The sequence below is a fragment of the Eutrema salsugineum genome, unplaced genomic scaffold (genome assembly GCF_000478725.1).
Source record: "Eutrema salsugineum unplaced genomic scaffold, Eutsalg1_0 scaffold_12, whole genome shotgun sequence".
NCBI classification, from domain to species: domain Eukaryota; kingdom Viridiplantae; phylum Streptophyta; class Magnoliopsida; order Brassicales; family Brassicaceae; genus Eutrema; species Eutrema salsugineum.
The window spans coordinates 8127899-8149983 of record NW_006256895.1 but is presented as its reverse complement, the minus strand read 5'-3'; the positions used below and the strand labels follow the sequence as shown (position 1 = coordinate 8149983).

The window sequence follows — 22085 nt, the reverse complement described above, 5'->3', positions numbered from 1 at the left end:
CGAGGTAAAAAATATGATATCTATAACAGAATCTACTTATATATTTTGTTAACCGAATGCCTAATAACTGGTTTTTATGTTCTCTGTCAGGGTAATAAGATCCAGGCCAGAGTTACAAAGAAATTCATTAGGAAATATGATTGTTTACTGATTGAGGGATCATGGTTTGAAATCGATGATTTTTCTGTAATTCAAATACCATCGTGTAACACTATTCGATCATACAACAAAATGATTCAATTCATAATCTCTACCACGGTTAAACCACTTAATCATTTTGAGGGTACGTATGTTTTATATGTCATCATATTTTTGAATCTAATTATGAAAAACTATTGAATATTATGATCATTTTTTATGTCGAAAATGTATAGTCAGAAGGACATGTTTCAATGGTAGGAGGTGCACCCTTTTTTTTGAACATCTAATGCATTAATTGAGAAGACTAAGCGTTTAATACAGGTAGTTCAGCCAGAGCTTTCTTCGCAATTGAGTCTGCGACAGAATTAAGCGATCTAGAGATGAAATTGAAAGTAACAAGGGAGAAAGAAGCAGAGATCGATTTGATGTCTTGGAGGACGCCATAAATCTCGGCTGGGAGGTCTCCCGACCTGATTGCTGCGATGAGCGTTTGGGAATCTGAGTTGATGTGGAGGATCTGTCTCTGTACAGATCGGGCATACAAGAGGGCTTCTCGAACCGTCAGTGCCTCAGCAACTAAAGGGGAGCTCACAAACTTTTCAGTATGTGAATGCTCGCTGATGGGTTGTCGGTTGGGTTCCACGAATATCCATCCAAGGCCCGCCGATTTGTCCTCGGATCTCCAAGCTGCGTCTGTGAAACAGGTAACGCTATTCGGGTCTGAGACTCTTGAGATCTGAATTTGCCGGTTGCTTGTTGGTGTTGGTTGTTGTGGCTGTGCATCTAACCATTCTCTTGCGTCTGCTACTGCTTTGGTGATGGTTTCTCTGGGAGAGAAGGATCTATTTTCAAACAGGAGGAGGTTTCTGGCGGACCAAAGGGCCCAGCAGATCCATGGAAACAGAGAGCTCGTGGTGAGTCCGGTTGGTGGAAGACACCTCCAGCTTTTTTCTGCTTTCAGTCCGGTGATGAAATTGGGGATGGACTCAGCGTCGACAGGTGAGCTCGTCGGGGCTAGTGTCCATGTAGCTCTCGCAAATTCGCAATGAAGGAAGACGTGATCGGTTGTCTCTAGCTGGTCACATCGTTTGCAGGTTGAGTGGGTTGGGAGTCCTCGAGCTTGGAGATTTTCACCTACTGCGATTGCTCCCTGGATGCATTTCCATAAGAAGATCTTCAGATGAGGTGAGCAGTTCGTATTCCATAGATCAGGATACCAGTTAATTCTTGGTTCAGCTAGGTCGGAGTTGTCTATGTCTTGTCTAGACATCATAGCCATATTGTAACCCGATTTTGTTGTGTATGCTCCCGAGGTTGTGCTGAGCCATGTATACTGGTCTTCAGCTCCGGTAAGACTCGGTCTTCTGCACAAGATTTCATTGAGGAAATCGGGGAGGAGCTCTGCTACTTTCGTTGGATCCCATTCTTTGGTATGATCCTTGAAGAGGTCAGCAACCTTCAGGTTCTGTTTTTCTTTTTCAACAGGGCCATATAGCTTAATTGGTTCCTCTATTGAGATCCAGGGATCTGACCAAAGGTTTGTTAATTTTCCATCACCAATGACTTTGCCAAGGTTTTTCAACAACAGGTCGCGACCAATCAAAATCCCTGCCCAACCATGGGATGAGACAGATGGCTGGGCGACTTCGAGAAAGCTGGAGTGATTGCAATATTTCCCAAGTAGAACCCGAGATAGAAGAGCTTCTGGGTTTTTCAGTATCCTCCAGCTAACTTTGGCTAGCAGGGCATCGTTGAAAGCCTGTATGTCTCTGAGGCCAAGTCCTCCTTCCTTTATCGGTTTTGTGAGCTTCTTCCATGAGGTCCAACTAATCTTTTTTGTTCCCTGCTTGTCGTCCCACCAAAACCGAGTGAGAGCTGATTGGATTCTTTTGCAGATGCTAGCAGGGAGTTTAAAGCAGGACATTGTATACGCCGGGATTGCCGTAAGAACGGATTTGAGTAAAGTGAGCTTTCCAGCTCCCGATAGGAATCGCGATGACCAACTGGCGGCTCGTTGCCGGATTCTGTCCACAATTAAGGTGAACATGTCTTTTTTCCGTCTGCCAAAATATTCAGGGAGTCCCAAATATTTTCCCTGTCCACCCTCTTTACTGATTCCCAGCTTTGCTTTGACTCTTTCCTTGGTTTCAGAACTTGTTTTTGCCGAAAAGGTGATGGAGGACTTTTCCACATTGATTTTCTGACCCGAGACCAATTCATATTGTTGAAGGATATTGGAGAGGGTTGAGCAACAACGATCGTTTGTTTTGCTAAAGAACATTGTGTCGTCTGCAAAAAGCAGGTGGTTGATCCTTGGGCTTGTTCTCGCAACACGAATGCCTTGTAAGTGTCCTTTTTCCTGAGCTTGGTTACATAGGCTAGATAGGACTTCTCCACATAAAATGAATAGATATGGTGAGAGGGGGTCGCCCTGTCTGATGCCTCGACTTGGTATCACCAGTCCTTTTGCCATATCATTTATCAGGTAGGAATAAGATACTGTAGATACACACTGATTAATCCATTGGACCCATTTCGGGTGGAAGCCAAGTTTCAGTTGGACAAGCCTTAGGAAGTCCCATTCGACTCTGTCGTACGCTTTGCTCATGTCGGTCTTGACCGCCATTGAGCAGTGCTTTTTTGCCTCAAAAGTCTTTAAGAATTGTAGGACCTCGTGAGTTATAAGAACATTGTCTGAAGTAGCACGGCCTGGTATGAATGCTGATTGGTTTTCGGAGATGATCTTGTGTAGTAGAGGCTGGAGTCTTTGCGTCAAGATTTTAGAGATGATTTTATAGAAAACATTGCATAAGGCAATAGGCCGATAGTCGGATACACTTTTTGGACTCTTTATCTTAGGGATGAGCCTGACATGTGTATGGTTGACGTTTCGTGGCAGGGTGCCAGTCAGGAAGAAGTTCTGGATCTCCTCGGTGATTGCTGGTCCGACAATGTTCCAGTTTGACTGGAAAAAACTAGCAGAGAATCCGTCGGGTCCTGGTGCTTTGTCCGGATTGATGGAGAAAGCAGCGTTCCTCACTTCCAGCTGTGTTGGTGCTGCTATAAGTCTGATGTTATCCTCCTCCGAGATGCGAGGTGAGAGACACTTTTCAACAATCTCTTCTCTTTCTGTTTGTTGAGTGGTGAAGAGGTCTGTATAGTAGCTAGTGATGACCGCAGCAATTTGGTCTTCTTCGTAGACTATGTGGCCCTCCGTGTTTTCGATAAGAGCAAACTTGTTGATAGTCTTTCTCCCTTTGGTGATTGCATGGAAATATCCTGTATTTTTATCCCCTAAGCTCAGCCAGGTTTGCCTACTTCTCTGTCTCCAAAATTTCTCTTCTGCTTTGTAGGCTTCTCTTAGTTTTTGGTTCAGGGAATGGATCACCAGGTCGTTTATTGTAGGTTTTGACATTGCTTCTTCTAGTTTTCCACGCATCTCATCCATGGTTTTCTTGTTATTTGCATGGTGCTCGCGGTTCCACTTTGATATTTCCCTTCTGCATCTGGCTATTCTCGATTTGACGGAGGCACCAGGGTGGGAGTTCCAGGTAATTGAGATGAGCTGTCGGATCTCTTCATTGTTACGCATCCTTCTATCATATCTGAAGATCCCTTGTTTCTTGTGTTTCGTAGGTTCCAGGAAAGAAATGACAGGGCGGTGATCAGATCCCTCGAAGCGATCGTAATGGCAGTGGGCAAGTGGAAACAGCTCAGCCCAATAGCTGTTTGAGCAGGCTCGGTCCAGCCGAGAGTGGATAGTGTGCGAGTTCCTTACTCCCCTCCATGATAAGGCATTTCCAGAGTGGCTCAAGTCGTAGAGGTCGCATTGGGCCATGAATTCCCTGAAGTCTCCGAAGGAACCTTCCGCTCGTTGGGGTCCTCCGGATTTTTCTGAGTTATCTAAAATTCAATTAAAGTCTCCTGTTATGAACCATGTCGCGTCTTTTGATTGAGCCAGGAGCGTAAGCTGTTCCCAAATCTCCTTCCTCTTTGATGTGCCAGGTTCTCCATAAAGGAAGGTTGCGTAAAAGGATTTTCCTTTGTATTTCATGGCGGTGTCAATGTAGTCTTTGCAGGCCGTCAAGATAGAGATTTCCGCACTTTAGTTCCAGAAGAGGGCGAGTCCTCCACCTCCTGGGCTGTGAGGTGGTACCAAGTGGTGATCATAGGTACTGAGATTGGTGAGTTTCTTGGTAACGAAGTCATTTCCATTCTTTGTTTCCATGAGGAATATAATGTCTGGAGCTAGGTTCTTATGCAGCTCCTTTATGCGATGAACTGTTGCAGGATTCCCCAGCCCACAACAGTTCCAGCTCACAAGCGTTAAGGAACCGGACCTTGCGGATGGTGAAAATCCGCCTTGTCCTTGGAGATTGCCGGAATGATGACGCTTCTTGGTTGGTTGGCTGATCGACTTGGTCCCGAGTTCGTAGGGTGTTGTGCCTTAGGACTCGTAGGAGTTGCATTCAGCGGAGTCTGTGTGGGTCTGTTCTGCTTATCTATACTCCTTGATGGTCCTGCAGTTATCCTTCTTCTGGGAGATTGTTGTATCTGGTGAGCTTTTAACTTTCTCGAGCTAGCTCCTCGTAAGAAGATGGGACTTGGTTTATTAGTTCTCTTTGTTGGGGGTCTGCCTCTTCTCTTTTTTGCAGGTTCGATTGGTTCAGACTCTTGGGAGCTGTTGATTTGCAGACTTTTTGGAGGCGATCAGGCCGACTCCTCAATTCCGCTCCTTACTCTCAAGGTTTCTTCTCCTACTCTAGGAACTCCAGTGGTGATGGTCTGGTGTGTTTGCTGCCTCGGTAATGAGGCTGCTGCGATGATTTGAGCTGTTTCCTCCATCATGCCTTGCCTTTCTCCTTCATAAACTCTTTGTAGTCGTGCAGCACTTTCCACTGGATCTGGGAAATTAACATACTAGATGGTGACTTCCTGTAAGTCTTCCATAATTTTAGAGATGCGGTTTGGGGTGGGGGAGGGGAAGGCCACTAGATCCAGGTTACGTTCCAGGGGGAGTCTGTCAGGTATGTTTTGCGAGGACCCCTCGGTCTCCGTGTGATTATTTGCATTTGTCTTTTGTCTCCAGACTTGTTGCTGAGGTGTTGAGTGGGGTTTCTCAGGGAGACGTGTTGGACTCTCTCTACGACTTCGGTGCCGGCCCTCAGCTGAATCCGAATGGGAGGTGGATCTCCTGTCCCGTCTGTGGTGAACGTTAGAGGTGGGGGGTCTGTGTCCAAGTCCTCGTTTGGGTTCTGTTCCCCGATTTCTTCTGTTTTCTATCTGGGAGGTATCTCCATCTCTGGAGGCTTTGAGCTCAGAGGGTGGTCTCCAAACGATCTGCCATGTCTGTCAGTTCGAGATTTGTAAGGTGTTCCTCTCCCTTTTTGGTTGTTGTCCAAGCTTTTCTTTGCGTCACTGGGTTGGGTAGACGTCGTGTGGTAGTCGTTGCGCTTTGCCTTGTTCCTCGTGTTTGGGCAGTTGGTAGTAGAGTGGGTGAGGCGTTGGCATATGGAGCAGTGGTTTCCCAGCTTTTCATAGGAAAGGGTTACAAGCACTTTTTTTCCTCCTGTAAACTCCATGATGGTTTCCTTTATGATAGGTTGTAGACCATCGATGGTGACGCGGATCTTCGCCGAAGTTTTGGTGATGGTGAAGGTATCGAGGTAGCCAAGTTCCTTGCCGATGCTGGAGATTAGCTCTGGTTTCCAGTAATGGAGGGGTAGGCCCTTCAGCTCAATCCAAAAGGGGATTTGGGAGGGGAAATCTGCGGAGATAATGGGCTCCCATCTCTCAATGATGACCATCCAGCCAGCGTATTGGTACGGTCTGTTGTCCAGTACTCTTTTTAAGTCGTCTTTGTTGTCGAATCTGTACTGGAAACAGCCATGTCCTAGGTCTGACCCTATGGTTTTCCCCTGCAGGTTCCATCTTTTTGGTAGGAAGGGAAGCATGGCCCAGATTCGTTGTTCAACGGTGTTGGTAAGTCTTCCTATCAGAGTGAGGGAGTTTTCCTGGATGAGATCTGATGTATCCATTTCTTGGACTTTGATTCTTTTGCGAGGAGGGCTTCTTGGTGAGTAGTCAATCGCTTTGCCTTTCTCAGTAGCGGAGAGTCTGCGAGCCATTGTTGAGACAAGTGTAGAGGAGCTGCCGCTGTTGCTGGAAGTGATGTAGATGTCCTTGCTGTTGTCCGCTGCCGTTGTAGAGGGCCCTCCGACGATGGTCGGGGGCGGAACCCGGTGTATCTGTTTCAAAGGCGGTTTTAGATTTGAAAGAATTTGCTATTTTGGGTAAAAACAGGGTAGATAACGGTCACTATCTACCAAAACCAGGCAGGTTGAAACTGTCTTGAGAGTTGTGTCTGGGAGAGAAAAACCATGAAATGGAGATAGTATATCTTAGTAGCATTGTAGGAGGTGCACCCTATATTATTCATTTAAATAGGTAATCCTGATTATGTGGACTTTTTATTTATATTAGAACTGATGAATGCACATACTATTAAGAATTTTATGTTTTTTGATATTAACAATATATGTTTGTTGAACTATGCAGGTTTATAAATAAGCCCATGGATGCAGCATGAATAAGACGTTTATTTCAAAATAATTTAGCAGATACATATCGAATCAGATTATCTGTTAGACTTTTATTTTATTTGTATTATTTAAGTTATTTGTTATATCGACCTTTATGATATTATTTATTTTGTATACCTCAATAATAGTTGATTTAATTCAGTACAATTTATCATATATTAACTCTTTAAGTGAATAATTATTCAGACAAACAATATGTAAATTTTCTAAATTGATGTTTCCGAATTAACAAAGTAATGAATTAGAAGACAAAACATATATAAATGATAAGGATTTAATATTAAAACACCATACTATATACAGATTAATGTAACCGACGTTTATTAAAGACATCATCTATATAAAGAACACATTATGGTAAACAAATATTTACCTAAATATATGTATGAATCAACTGAATAAATTTTTTATGGAAATATATGTATGAATCAACTCGCCTAATTACTTAATTAGATGTATTTTTATGGAAATATATGTATCATATTTGTTTTATATATATTTTATATCCTTATTCACTATGACAAACAAATTTCACTATATTCAATATATCTCATGATAATTAGTTGGACTAATATGAGTTTGCCTAAATATATTCAATTTCAGAAAAGCTGCATATTTAGCAGAAAGAGTGCAGTTGATTGACCGATGCATATACCTTTTTTCCAAAATGAATGAATCTTTCAAAAAAGTAAATTGCATAACCTTATTGGTTACATAATCGGTTTCTAATCCCTTTAACGTGTAGGGTTTTGTTTAAACAATTTAATTATTATATATCCTATCAAATTAGATATCCTTGCCGTTAAACTTTTGTAACATCCATTTTATTAAATTGCTTTACTCTCTTTGAAACAGAAATTTACACACTAGGGTAATGGCTTCTTATGACTACATCAACGATTCGCATCTCGATAGAACAAATTGGAGCCTCCGAGTTAAGGTACTGAAGAAATGGATTGACCAAGGAACTCCTAATCGTGATTCTTTACAGATGATGCTCATGGACGAAGAGGTTTGTTAACTATACTAATTTCTAATTTCTTATATTGCTTATTTTGGAACATAACTTTTCATATACAGGGTGATATGGTTCAAGCATATCTGTATCATGCCGGTTTGATAAAGTTATATGATAGAGAAATTAACGAGGGTGATTGGAAGACTATCACAGATTTTGTGGTCTTTGAAGATCCGTTACCAGAACCAAATTCTCCAATCGGTTGGGCTATACATTTATTGGAAAATACGACCATAACTGATACTGAACCAAGGGAAGTGGAATCTGGAAAGGGCTTCTATTCTTTCTCAGAAATTCTTAAAGGCAAAACCGATACTGAATTCCTTGTTGGTAAACATTCTAACTTTTATTTCAAATTTAATATTTATTGAAATAGGTGTATAATATTCAGGTTGCATGGAACTGATTAGGTCCTTTTATACATATATATATATATATACAGATCTGTTGGGTTTTGTTATTAGTACTGAAGAACTAAAGGTTGTAAAAGATCAAACTTGCCTAAATAGGCCTAACAAAATGACTCCTTCTATCACTTTCACAATGAAGGATCACAAGTAAGCATTGCTCATTATGTTATTTTTTATAGTTTAAGTTTTTTTTTAATACGAATATTAAATACTTCATATTTTATCGTGTAGTGATATGCAGATTCAGTGCAATGCCGTAGGACAGTTAGCTGTTGATTTCAATAACAAAATATGGGATGTCAGACAAATCCCTGCTTTGTGTCTTCTAACTGATTGGAGTATCAAAAATGATGGAGGTTTGTGTTACAGTATAACTCTTTATATCGTTTTTTATAAATATGGTGACATGTTAATTAAATACATTCATTCATTTACAGGTAATATATATCTCAAAAGCAGAGGTGGAATAACAAGATTTGAATTTCACCCTGAGTTAGAAGTAGCAGAATCATTTTGTAAAATGTAATAATTTTTATTTTGTCAATCTTACTTTTTCACTAATTTGTTTACATAACTCATAACTATTTTTATATATGTCATTTTTCTAACTAGGTTTTGGAATAATGAGAAGAAATCAAACCAGTCAAAAAGAGCACTGAAGAATGATGCCGAGGCTACATCATCTTCGAAGAAGCAGAAGAAATGAAATACTGATTATGTTTTGAACTTTCGTGTGGGATGATAAATAAGATACATTATGTTTTTATCTTTTGTTAAGTTTAAATGTTTGGACCTTATATTTTGCTTTATTTATATAAATTGCCTGCTTCTTAGTATTATCAAATTTCTCTCAGAATACATACATCGCATAGTATTGATAAGTATGTATATGTTTGATATTTGCATTACGAGATAGCTAATATATATTTCAGTTGTCTTCAAAATTTAATTCATATTAAAATATAAACATAATTCAATTTTCATATTTTATTTCCTTATATTTTTTCCATATTGTCTCTTAAATCTGTGAATTAATTGTATACTCATTATGGTAATCATATATATATGAATATGACTATATGATACAAATATTAAAATTTACTCTTCATACAAGAATTATCATTCCACTATTGAATTTTATATTTGCGATGCACTTAATCTGATACATATCCTTATAACCTTCTTAATAAAATATCATTCCTGCAAGAAAATTCAAAAAACGAATGTCATATCCAACTATCAAATCTGAACAGACCATTCCATGCATAGACATTGATAATAATGCAAATAAATTTATCTTTGAAGATTCAGTAAAACAATTTCAACGTTACTGTCAGTATATTCATTATGTAGAGAATCTATGTTCATGTAAATCTATGCGTAAATAACTTTGACTTGATATATACCAACTTCCTACTTTCCTATATTATATTGTCTATCAATGCATACATTGTCTTTGTAAATCCAAAAAAGTCAGAAACAGTTACTCTGATATTAATAACTGCTTCTTGATATCTATATACCAAATCTTCTCAATCGTTGCAACTCTCCAAAAATGTTTTAACTTTCCAAAAAATAACACACATCGCATCTGTTCAATATTTTTTCTATACATACTACATTTTCTCTCCTAAACTGTTATCTTTCCATTCATACGCCTAGAAAAAACCCTACTCTCTTCTTTCATCCAAAAACTCCATCTTTTACCAAAAGAAGAAGAATCTAATGGGTGAGTACGCAGGTGTTAACAAACTTCATGCATGGAGAGATGATTGGATCATTAAGGTCAAGGTTTACAAGCGCTGGTCAGTTAAAGACGACGCAGGCTTACCGGCAATGAACTTCATTTTTGTTGACGAGAATGTAAGTTATATATTTGACATTAGTTATCTATTGTATGATTGCTATGTTTACATAGTTTTATTAATATTTTTGTATATTTTACAGGGTAACAGGATCAATGGATTTGCTACAAACAGAGCACTATCCTATTTTGAATATGTCTGTACCCAAGGAAAATGGGTGAGGCTAACTAATTTTCGGATAGCCAATTCTGAATGGGAACTAAAGGGAAGGACTACAAACCACAGTCACCAAATTATCCTGACACACGAGGCAAAGGCTGGATCTCTCAGGCCACAGACAGAAGATCCATTCATCAACTTGGTTGAATTCAGTGCTATCTACCGAAAACCATTTGCGCAGTACTATCCAGTTGGTATGTTATTTTTAGACACTATATTTTTCATTGCATGTTCTGTTTACATAATTAAGTTTGCGTACACATACAAAACCTATTATGCTTTAAGATTTTGGTTTAAGTAACTGAAATATCTGATTATGTAATTAGATTTGATGGGAAGTCTTGAATCTATTGGCGAGGTCTACACCCAGTGTTATCCAGATGGAGAAACAAAGCGAGTTCTTGAGTTCACCCTTAAGGATGCAGAGTATGATAATAGTTTAAGTTTGTTTTAAATTTTGTTACTGTTTTTTTTCCTGACCCTTCGTTTGTAATCAACTTAGGGATTATTCCTTCAAATGCTTTGCATATGGTGACTTTTCTGTGGACATCAGAGAAATATGTAAAGGATTCACAGGTCCCTTCACTATTTGTGTTTTAACTGATTGGACAGTTAAGAAGAATATCGGCATGTATATATTTGTACTAGATCATTTTATCAAATTATTTGTGATTTGGAGAAACATGCAATTTCTCATTGGATTTATGTTATCTGTTTATATGAACTGACTATCCATGAACATGAAAACACTGGCTTCTCTCGCTTTCTACTTGCTCCACCCATCGATCAAGTTTCAAAGTTCAAGAACAAGTAAGCATTCAAATTATCTTTCCTTTTACGTTTCAAAAACTCAAACTTTATATAAATGAGTCGTCATTTATATTTTGCAGGATTACCAAAAAAATGATGGCTTCGTCTTCAACTCAAGGAACTTGCGCAACTAATGTCGACTAGAGATGCATCATCATCTGTTGCGTTTTAAGTATTTTTATTTTCTAATTCTGTGGTGTGATGTTGAACTTTTCTATTTCGGCTAAAACTTAAAACTTATCGTATGTTTTTGTGGATCTTTTCGATATTTGCTGCTTAAATTCTACTTATTAAGAACATATTTATATTTTCGAATTTCTGTTTGTTCTATGATTTAGAAAATTGTGGTAGTTTAGATAATAGAAAACTATGTTCGTTTATCTAAATGTTTTAAAAAAATTTGGTTAACTAAAAACCAGGGAAATTAGGTTATAGAATAGAACCTCAGTTTTTATCTTCCGATATGTTTAGTATATTCGATAAACATAGCTGATTATTCTTTCTAATAACGTTTATCTTAGATTATAATGGACATTAGTTATCTCTACAATATATGAATCAGCTTTAAGATACTAAAAGAAAAAAGATAGTTCAATTAAGTTTAAGTAGATTCAACTAAAAACTATGCTCAAACCAAATAAATTCTGAATTTAATTAATACAACTTCAGCAGTAGAAACACTACAACAAAACTATATGAATATATTATAGAGTATCATATCTTTACCTCTGATAGCTTCTGCAAACATAACAGTGATTCCCACAATTGAAAAAGAAAGCTAAAACTTCGAGAAAACCATTATTCTCTATCACATCAATAGATCTTCGATGTCATCGATGCTTCCCTCTGTTTTTATATTTGTTTCCTTTTAAACTTGGATATATAACTCTGTATTCATAAAAGGCATATTTAGTAATTACACACACATCTGTCTATTTTAATACTCTTTGTATTTGTTGTATTACATAAATAATATACCAAGCTATAATATTAATATTAATAGTCGAACATTTTAATTTTGTGTTTCTTTACATAATACACTTTAATTTATTTGGTAATTGTTTCTTATAATTAGCATCATATAGATATTTATGAAATAATATTAGTAATCGGTTAACTTCATTCATTTGTGTATTTTACAAAAAGGAAAACTATTAAAAACAAAAAAAAATACAAAACAAATCAATAAATAGTTAGTCACATATATAAAGTCCATTTATCTTATTTCATTATGTTACTAACATAAATAAGCACTTAAAATAAATTCCGTTTCAAATACTACAAAATGCGCAATTAATCAAATATTATTCAACATCCTGTATACATATATTATAGTACTTCATGATTTCTGTTTAAATGATAACAATCATCTCGTGCACAGCACAGGTACTATAATAGTCCGAGATTAAACAGGCTAAAATCTATATTATTAAAAGAGATACACATTTAGACTTTATAAAAAATATTTTAATTATTATATCCAAACACTATTTATTTTACTTTAAATATGTTTTATTTTATATTTAAATTTAATTCTAAAAATATATATATTAATTTAGATTATTTTAGATTTCTTTGAATATTTTAGTATCTAGTTAAATTTTTGTATTCTAATAGAAAAAAACTCTTGATTATTGATACATTCTATCAATTTAAATTGGTCACTATAGGTTAACTTAATAAAATCATATTACTAATAAAAGTTGAAGCTAAATGCCTCTAAGGGTGTCCACATAGGATTAAAAAAGACAATTCTATTGGTCCACATCAATATTCAAAATTAAGAAATTTCCAAAAACTAATATTATTGTTAGTAAAATATTAATTAAAAAGAATATTACTTAAACAAAATACAAATTTACTTAGATATAAAATAATATGCAATCAATTAAGGAAGGAAATTAAATTTTAAAATTATTTTTCAGTTTTTTTATAGAACTGATATAAAAAAAATTGAAGATCATGAAAAATCTTATTTTCTTTTATTAGAGAAGAAACAAATACTAATTATTTCGTGTAAATACTATTTTTATTAAATAGTAATTGATTAATTTTTTAATTGTTTTAAGTTATCTTTTTAGTATACTAACCTACAAGTATTAGAAGAATTTAAAAATATTTATATAAGTTGAAATTGTAAAAAAATTAAACAATATTTACTATAACATAAAAAATAACACATATATTAATATGTGGAGATAATTGGTGGTTTAAACATAATTTAAAGGTGATAATAAGTTTGTGAAATCTATTTTAATATATATCAAAAAATTAATTTAATAGTTTATTAAGGGGTGATTAAATGATATCAGTATAAGTTATACTCATTAAAACAGTAACATAAAGAAATTTTTTTTTTGCCTTTCGTGGTTGTCAATAAAAAATTATTTAAAAGTTATCACACACAATATGTTACTCAACGAAAGGTTTGGTATTTACCAATTTAAGACAAAATTGACTAAAATTTATATTGAATTCATCGATTTTTGTGATTTGAAATTAGTTTTAAATTTATTTTATATTTATTTATTGAAAATATATGAATGCAAAAATTAAGTTTATTAGTTTATTTTTTAATTTAGAATAAATCAGAAATTTGTATCGACTAAACTAGCTAAGGAAAGAGAATAATTTTTAATTTTATCATTTTTCAGAAAAAGCATACATAACAAGGATGTTACTGATGAAAAAAAAACTTATTTTCTTGACTAATAAGTGATGTATAGTACTTTATTTTTCGTGTTAATACTAACTAAGTACTATTTAATTAGTTTGTTACATTTTAGGTTGATTTTGATATACATTAATTGTGTTAATACTAAATAAGTACTATTTAATTAGTTTGTTACATATTAAGTTGATTTTGATATACAAAATGTTAAACGTTCAACAAAATAATATATTTTTAAAGGTCACATATATAAATACAAACAAGATCGTTAAAACCTCAAAATCTATATATAAATTTTGAAATTCAAACTGAATTACCTTCGATAAATTTTATTACAATAAATTAACCTCTAATAAATATAACTACCTAAATATGATTTTTATCAATATGATAGCATAAAAAAATACGCGTGAGTGCAAAATCTAGTATTTATAACAAATCAATATATAAATCAAGCAGAATAAAGAGAGGCATTAAATAAATATAAAATAAGGATTAAAAATTAGGAGTAAATGGAAAATTCCTTCCAATCAGATTTCTACTTTTTTCTCAACTTTAGCTTAGAAACACACACACTTATCATTTTTTGTTCTCGTTTTTGTAAATCGCTCTTAAAAATTAAAATATTAAAACCATTTTACTCTAAAAAAACTATCACTTCTAAATTATGCTCGTTTATGTTGAACCCTAAACTTAATGTTTATTGCTTGATAGTCACTCGTTTTTTGTTTCTTAATATAAGTCAAAGATCTTTTAATTTTATTATTTACAAAATTTAACTGTTATAATTCTAGATACAACAGTTCGGCGCTAGAAGGATGAGAATAGGCAAATCTAAACTTTGCATAGAAGAACCACCATGGATGAATATGTAGTTGTGTGTGAAGTTTCGGATAATGTCACAAGTGATCTAACCACAAAAGGACAATAATAGCAATGAATCAAATCTTTGAAAAAATTGTTTTGGATAAAACAACACAAACACAATCACTTGTTGAGCCCTGCTCAAAGGTGATAAGAACGCAAGTTCCGCCATAATCAGATGTAAAACCAAAACCAACAACAACTGTGCCACTTTGGAAATAACGGAAAAAATTCACATCTTCAAATACGTCGCAATTAAAAATTGATCCATTCTACCAAGGTTAAGGCAGTGGAAATGTGTAAGTACTTGCAAGGGATGGAGTTCGGATTGATCCATCTGACCTACCTTCTGTTGACCTCTTTTTAATCAATTAAATCCATAACCTTGGAATCCGGATAGATCAAATTTGTCCCTATAAATCGAGAAAGAAACAAACAAACTCAGCACATTCCACAAAGGGTCAGTCCCACAATCTACCCTCCACCACCACCTTTTTATCCGTTTAATTTACATAAGCAAAATCCAGATCAAAAATCTATTGTGACTCATGATTCTAATCTGGGGGTGGACATGAACAATTTGGTCCACAGATAATAGCAAACTGTGATCAAATTGCTAGATTGTATATCTGACAGGATGTTAATACATTCATAAGGTGCACGTTGAAAACCAAGAAGGATTACAGGATGTAAACTCATAAGTCCATAATGCATCTAGCACATCTCTTGAGATTGATCATGTCGTTAAAGAAACTAAGAAAACTCCATCACTACAAGAGAACACCTGGTTTGCAACGAATTTTTACGATGATCTAAAATCGTTGTAACTATCCATCGAATTAATGATGATTTAACGTCGATTAAGACATTCGTCATAAAATCATCATTAATTTGCGACAAAAAAATCTATCGTTAAATCGTCGTAAATTAACAACGATTTTATAATGAATATCGAAATCGACGTTAAATCATCGTTAATTAATCACTATTTAACGACGAATTCAGTTCGTCACAAATTACCGACGATTTAGCGACAAAATATGAATGAGGTGAAACACGTTTTATTTCTTGGAGCACCAGTTTTTCTAATTCGATGTCAATTCGATGGTAAACAAAAATTCGTTGTTAATTTGATGTTAAGTTACGTTGTTAATTCGATAGTAACCGAAATAAAAATCTATATATAGTGCTAGCCTCATAATCAAAAATTTTACAATTCTCACAAATAACAAAAGTGATTGGATATTTGATCACTGGGGAATAAGTTTAAGTTTTAAAAAAATTCACTTCTCTTAATTAAGAGTTGATATTGAATAATTATACGAAATGTCATCCATATACGAAATTCGTAAGTGGATGTACAATCGTATTGATTCTGTGGGATCACTAACAAAAGAACTCAGTGAGGGGGTGGATGGATTAATGCATGACGCGGGAAAACTTCCAAGGGCGATTTCCAGTCGTATGATGTATTGCCCTTGTCCTAAATGCATGAATAGAAAATGTATCATTATCTCGAAGGTGTGGTCGAATATATTAAATAGAGGATTTATGCCACATTACTTTATATGGTATTATCATGGAGAAGGTCATGGAGAAAATGCAGCTAGTAGAAGTAACAATTACCAAGCATCAAATTTTGTGGTTTTTGTTTGTAGCAACGATATGACTAGGATGCATCAATTCATAAAGAAGTGGAGACGCACTTTACCGAGAAAGTGCAGCTTCGCTTTATCAACACACAGTTTCTGACTGGAAGAAAGTGTGGAAAGTCAAAGGTGATGATGCAAAGCCTATTAGCATGGACAAAACACTATGGGATGGCTTGGTGCGGTATTGGATGATTCCGCACTCGATCACTATTTCGGAGAAGTGTTTAAATTCCCGCAACCATGTTGGTCCGGACGGAAAAAGGTTGCTTTTCCTCATACAGCTGGTTAAACACCATTTGCGGGTGTTCGACTTCAGATGGTACGTAAATTTATTTATATTTTACGTTTAATTTAATATGGTTTCTATCAAAAATATTCTAATAACTTTTTTAGTAGGCGGCCGAGAATGGAGACGAACTCCCTCCTATGACACATGTTTTCGAAAAGTGCCACCCGAAAGAAGAGTGGTGCCCTTATTTCGGAGAAAGCTGAGCAGATCTTCAATGAAGTAACTTCAAAAATTGCCGAGCGAGAGACCCAAGTATCTCCTGGAGGTTATTCAGTTCAATCTGGAGGGTTCACTACTCGCGATATTGATCGAATCTTCAAGGAGGTACAGTAAAACCTCTATAAACTAATAATGTTGGGACCATAATATTTTATTAATTTATAGAGAAAATTTGCTTTCTGCCTATAATTTCTAAAACTTTCCTTGAAATAATGTTATATTTTAAATTTTTAACAAATCTAGTAATGTAAATTATGATTAACAATCATAACAATCGCAATAAAATAGTTTTTAATACCATATTGGATTGTCCATGTAAAAATATACATGTTCATAAGTTTAAAAATTTATAAAAAGATCATGACTACTATCAGTATTATTGATGATAAAACTGAAGATAACACTATAATACATTTAAAAATATTTACAGCTAAAAATATAAATTATCACATTAAAAAAGAGATCATAAATTTTGAATGTATATCGTAAAGCACCAATAAAGTGTACTAATATAATAATTAAAGAGATAAGATCCAATGACATTTTAACCTTAAGTAAAAGCAAACACATTAGTCATATTGTAAAATATTATATTTACATATATTTGCATAAATATATATAATTATTAATTTATATTTATGTTGCGATCATATATTTACATAGAGATTTCAAAATAAATTATTATCTTATTATCTTATCGAATTTGATGGATTTTTACATTGGTCCCAACTCGGGACCAGCCAATTTATTAATTTCTGTGATTATTAATTTATCGAGTATTAATTTATAGAGGTTATACTGTATATATTTAAAAAATAAAAATTAATATTTTATTAAAGTTTAGGTATTTTTAATTAATTTATAATGAAATTAAATTTAAAATGTAGGTTGCCCCTTAAAAAAAGGGAAAGTTTTAGGGTTGGGATCTATTCGAGACGTCTCGACCGCTTCGTCATATGCACCACGCCGCTGAGGGCCAGAAGATGATGATATAGTCGTTCTACGGGCCAAGATTGCAACTCTAGAAGAGTCTCAAACCGCATATCAGCAGGAGGTTCAAGAGGAGCTCTCAGAGTATGATTCGATCTTCGAGATCATTGCTCTCAGGAATTCAGATGTTGCGGCTGCCTTGCGAGAAAAACGGCAAAAGCGTGCAGCAGAAAAGGCGGCAAGAACGGGGACTCAAGGAGCGACCACAAGTGATGGAGCGGCAAGGGATCAATCGCAGGGTCCGGTAACCAATCTTGCGGCGGATGAGGATTTTGAGGATTTCGTACTTGATCTCGATAATTAGGATATGATTTAATTTTGTTTTAATAAACATATTTTATTTCAAAACATATTTTAATTAAATGATTTTTTAATAAATAAATTTCAAATAAATTTTAGATTTATTTTCATTTAAATAATAAATATTTTTGTAATATTTTTAATATTTAAAATATCATTGTTGAATCGTTGTAATTTAACAACGATTTAACGTCGAACACATTCCGACGAATTTAAGTCGAAAAACGAGTTACAACGAATTAATGTTGGAATGATATTACTTCGAATTGCCAATGATTTTACAACGGATTACCTTACATCGTCAAATCGTCATTAACTTTACGACAAACTTACGACGAAGTCTTCCCATCGATTTTACGACGATTTACGTCGTGAATTTCCCGACGATTCCGCTTTTACGTTAATCGATTCACGACGAATTATGTTTCGTTGTTAAACCGTTGTTAACCTCATTTAACAACGATATTGGTCGTTGTAAATCATGTTTTTTCTTGTAGTGCATTCTCAGTACATTTTGAGAATACACACCAATCAAAGATGTGGGAATGTTTAAGCTTCTAGTTTGTGAAGGAAAGATGAATCATAAATCGCAATAGATAGCATTTAGGACTGCGGTCAAAAGGGCTTATATAGGCATTGCATTATATAATTGCATTATAGAAAATGAAGCGTGAAACACCTCATCCTGTATTCTAAGTCTGTGGAGTTTGTTCCTGTTCAGATCATTATGTGACTCTGAACCAATCAGTTTTTTTTAAGGTCAAACTCGCAGTTAAATTTGGTTCAATTGTGTATTATGTGATTCATTAGATTAGAGTCTAAAATTTAAGGAAAAGATTTGAATATTTTATTGATTAAGTAAATGATTCATTACAACTTTCGAGTCTGCATATAAGCTGTTACAAGTATGTAAAGATCCTAACTATCTGAACCGCAACACCACCCATATTTCCCGGCTAAACGTCTCGCGTGCGTAAGCCCTTTTTTCCTCACGGTCATTGTTACCTGAAATCCAAATAGTACAAGTATTTCCCTTTTTACTTAGTGGTTCATGCTTATGTGTATGTGAATTATGCTTTTATCCCAAACAATTATATTTTCCACAGAATAGATGGCCTTGATAAACCGAGACTAAACGCTAAAGGTTTGGCCGAGTCTTGGTGGATTCTTCCTGTTCCCCAAGTCACTCGCCTTACCACGCAACCCTTCGATTTGTTTTGCTGCTTTGTCATGATAAGCGGTTAATGAGTATCCGACCCAGTTAAAACCAAGACCGAAAACTGATTGTGAACATATTAGCCAGGCCAAATGTTCGATATAATCAAGCCCACACTTTACTGATCTCTAGACTTCTCCTGACAGATACATTAGCTAGTCTGACCGCATAACGAATAGATAACACCCTCACCTTTGCCATGCAGTTAGGATGAGACACTTTCCCATCACGTATTTCCTGCACCCAACTAGCCTCCGTGAACTACATCCAATGCTTCGGCCTTAGTCTTTATTTTCCTCCATAAACCCTGTTTCTCTCGCATCTTTCCTTAGTATTTTGGGATCTATATCCCTATGTTTATGCGTGCGTGAAAATGTGGCCAAAGGGGCATATTTATAGGTTTACTCTTTGATAACTGCCATATTGCGGACAGATGCGTTGTTGGATAGACGTGTTATTTGGTCGAACAGGCTTTGCAACCATTCAGTCATAATCGCCCATGGACTAGCTAGTTCTAATCACTCAGCTAACCCAATTGTCGATCACTCGGTCTAGCTGGACCAGCTTCCTGTCAGCTGGTCCAGCTAGCTTAGCTCGGCCATCCAGCTCATTTTAGCTCAGTCTGACTTATTGAGCTTCTCCCATCTATCTTCTCGGTCTTTTTTCTCCTTTTTCCGACTAAATCTTAAACCAATCAACCTAGCCGATTCTTTTGCACCATGGCTCGATTATTTATTTAGACTCCCAGCCTTTCTTCTCCAATTCTCGGTCCATACGTCCCGATGATCCTATTGTGAATTGAGAACATTACAAAGAGCAACAACTTTTGAAACATACTCTTTCGAACTTCTGAAGATGATGTCGCATTGAAGAAGTTTCTTGCATTCTCAATACATCTAGAAGAATTTGGGAGGAGCAAGAAGGTCTTTATTTTTTTGTTCTCTATCTTTTTTACTCCATATACAAACAACACAAATGCCGACAAGTTAATAAACAATGATCGTGTCTACTCTTCTAGTATTTCATTTGTAAATTTGGAACTACTGTTTTGGTTTTCTAAGTTGTTTTAGATACTTATTTTGTTGACCTACAAAAAATTATAAATATATACCTATTTACAATTAAGGGAAATTAGGTGGTATGACACAATTTTGGAACCAAATTTATACTATTAAAATATTCAAGAAAATGGATAGAAAATTACCCATAACCTACTTGCCTTCTCGATAACACTATATTTTTTTTCATTTTTGATATTTGCTTTATTGTACTACTAGGTTTGGCCCCGGGTTATGCCCGGGTTTTTCATTAATTTTTTTTAGTTTTAAATTAGTTTTAAGTTATAATTTGTATTTTGAGTATATACAACACATATATGTATAGTGTGTTCATACTTGCATATTATAAAAATGCATATCATTAGATGAATGCAAAATTATTAGAAAGTATAACCAATTTTGTTTCCTTAAGGTTTTAAAATATTAATGTATTTTTTAGATCTTCATTATATAAATAAAATGTTGTAGTTATGGCAAATGTTTTGTGGAGTTAACAACTTCAGTAGTATATAAATATACCATTAGAAACTATAAAAATAATACTTTCCCTTATCATGACTTTTTGACAAATTACTAATCTGTAGATAATAGCTTGTAGCTTAAAAATGATAGACTAATTAGGTAATTATAAGTAAAAAATATAAACCTAAGACAAAAATTGATGCTGCAATACTAAAAAATTGAACAAAAACCAAAAGCACACCAAACTAAATCAGAGCAAACCAACTCAAACTTCTGCCATCCAAAAAATGAGGCAGCATTTACTTTACTATATAAGTCATTTATCTGCAAATGGTTTAAATCATGAGGCAAAAAAGTGGCGAGTATTCATGTTTCTAATGGACTTTAGCTGCTTAGTATGATGACCTGTACCTAAAACGTTTTTTTTTAATCATCGTAACCATAGCAGTATTTCTTCGTTGTTATTTTCGTCTTGAGTTTCACTTACTTGACCATGTGATGATATTTGATCAAGGCCCCTTTAATATATCATGTGGCATAAAAGAGGAGAAAGGTCAATTCACAATATATCACTTGACTATAACGTTTATTTGTTCAATTTCTAAATATAACATTTTATATCGAAGCATAATGAAATAATGTAGAAGCAAAAAACATTATAAAACATGTAATTTCGTCTCCACATGAGATGTAATTACGTTGAAACTTATTTGTCTGGATCGTGAAGACCATAAGTATTTTTTCATGTCCCTTTTGGTATCACAAAGCCTCTCATAGTTTTGTATTAGATATTTATTTGAAAATTAAGACTACATGAGCTAATTTTAATCACTCACATCGATCTGGCTAAAACCAAATAAGAAAATCCACCTTACACGTTTTGTAGACGAAATCTTACATCTTCTTAGCAGCTTCTAAGGGCATATGGTAATAGAAAACCATATAGGTTAGTATAACCAATGAATTTAATAGGGTAGTTTGTCTTTCCTACTGCATTACCGACCAAATGTAATGAGAAATTAAATCACCTAAAACAGAGACATGGAAAAGATTAAAACTGAAATAAATCATCATAGATCCAAATATCTAACCGCAGACCTAGATGGCGTCCGCTGGTTCCATCGTTCATCACGTGCTCTTGCTTTGCTGCCTCTCCAGAGATTGGAAACTGGCTAGAAGATATAATGATCAGAGATTTAAAGCAGAACTCTTTGATTATAGCAGTGACTTAGTTGTACTGTAGAGATTTGAAGCACCATGAGAACAATCTGATATGGAAAACCTGCATAAATAAGTAAGGAACATATTCAGATTTACTTTGACGGTTGATAATTTGATTCCAAAGTAGAGTAATAGATG

At 34.8% G+C, this 22085-nt stretch overlaps 2 protein-coding genes across 2 annotated transcripts; both read right to left on the bottom strand.

Moving 5' to 3' along the window:
- Window positions 1-445: 445 nt before the first annotated feature.
- Window positions 446-3979, bottom strand: LOC112089169. Its single transcript, XM_024160146.1, has one exon. It carries the CDS (start codon window positions 3977-3979, stop codon window positions 446-448), a length of 3534 nt encoding a protein of 1177 aa, XP_024015914.1.
- A 1441-nt stretch (window positions 3980-5420) lies between these two features.
- On the bottom strand, window positions 5421-6269 carry LOC112089168 (uncharacterized protein At4g02000-like). The gene has a single exon (XM_024160145.1). It carries the CDS (start codon window positions 6267-6269, stop codon window positions 5421-5423), a length of 849 nt encoding a protein of 282 aa, XP_024015913.1.
- Window positions 6270-22085: the final 15816 nt, after the last annotated feature.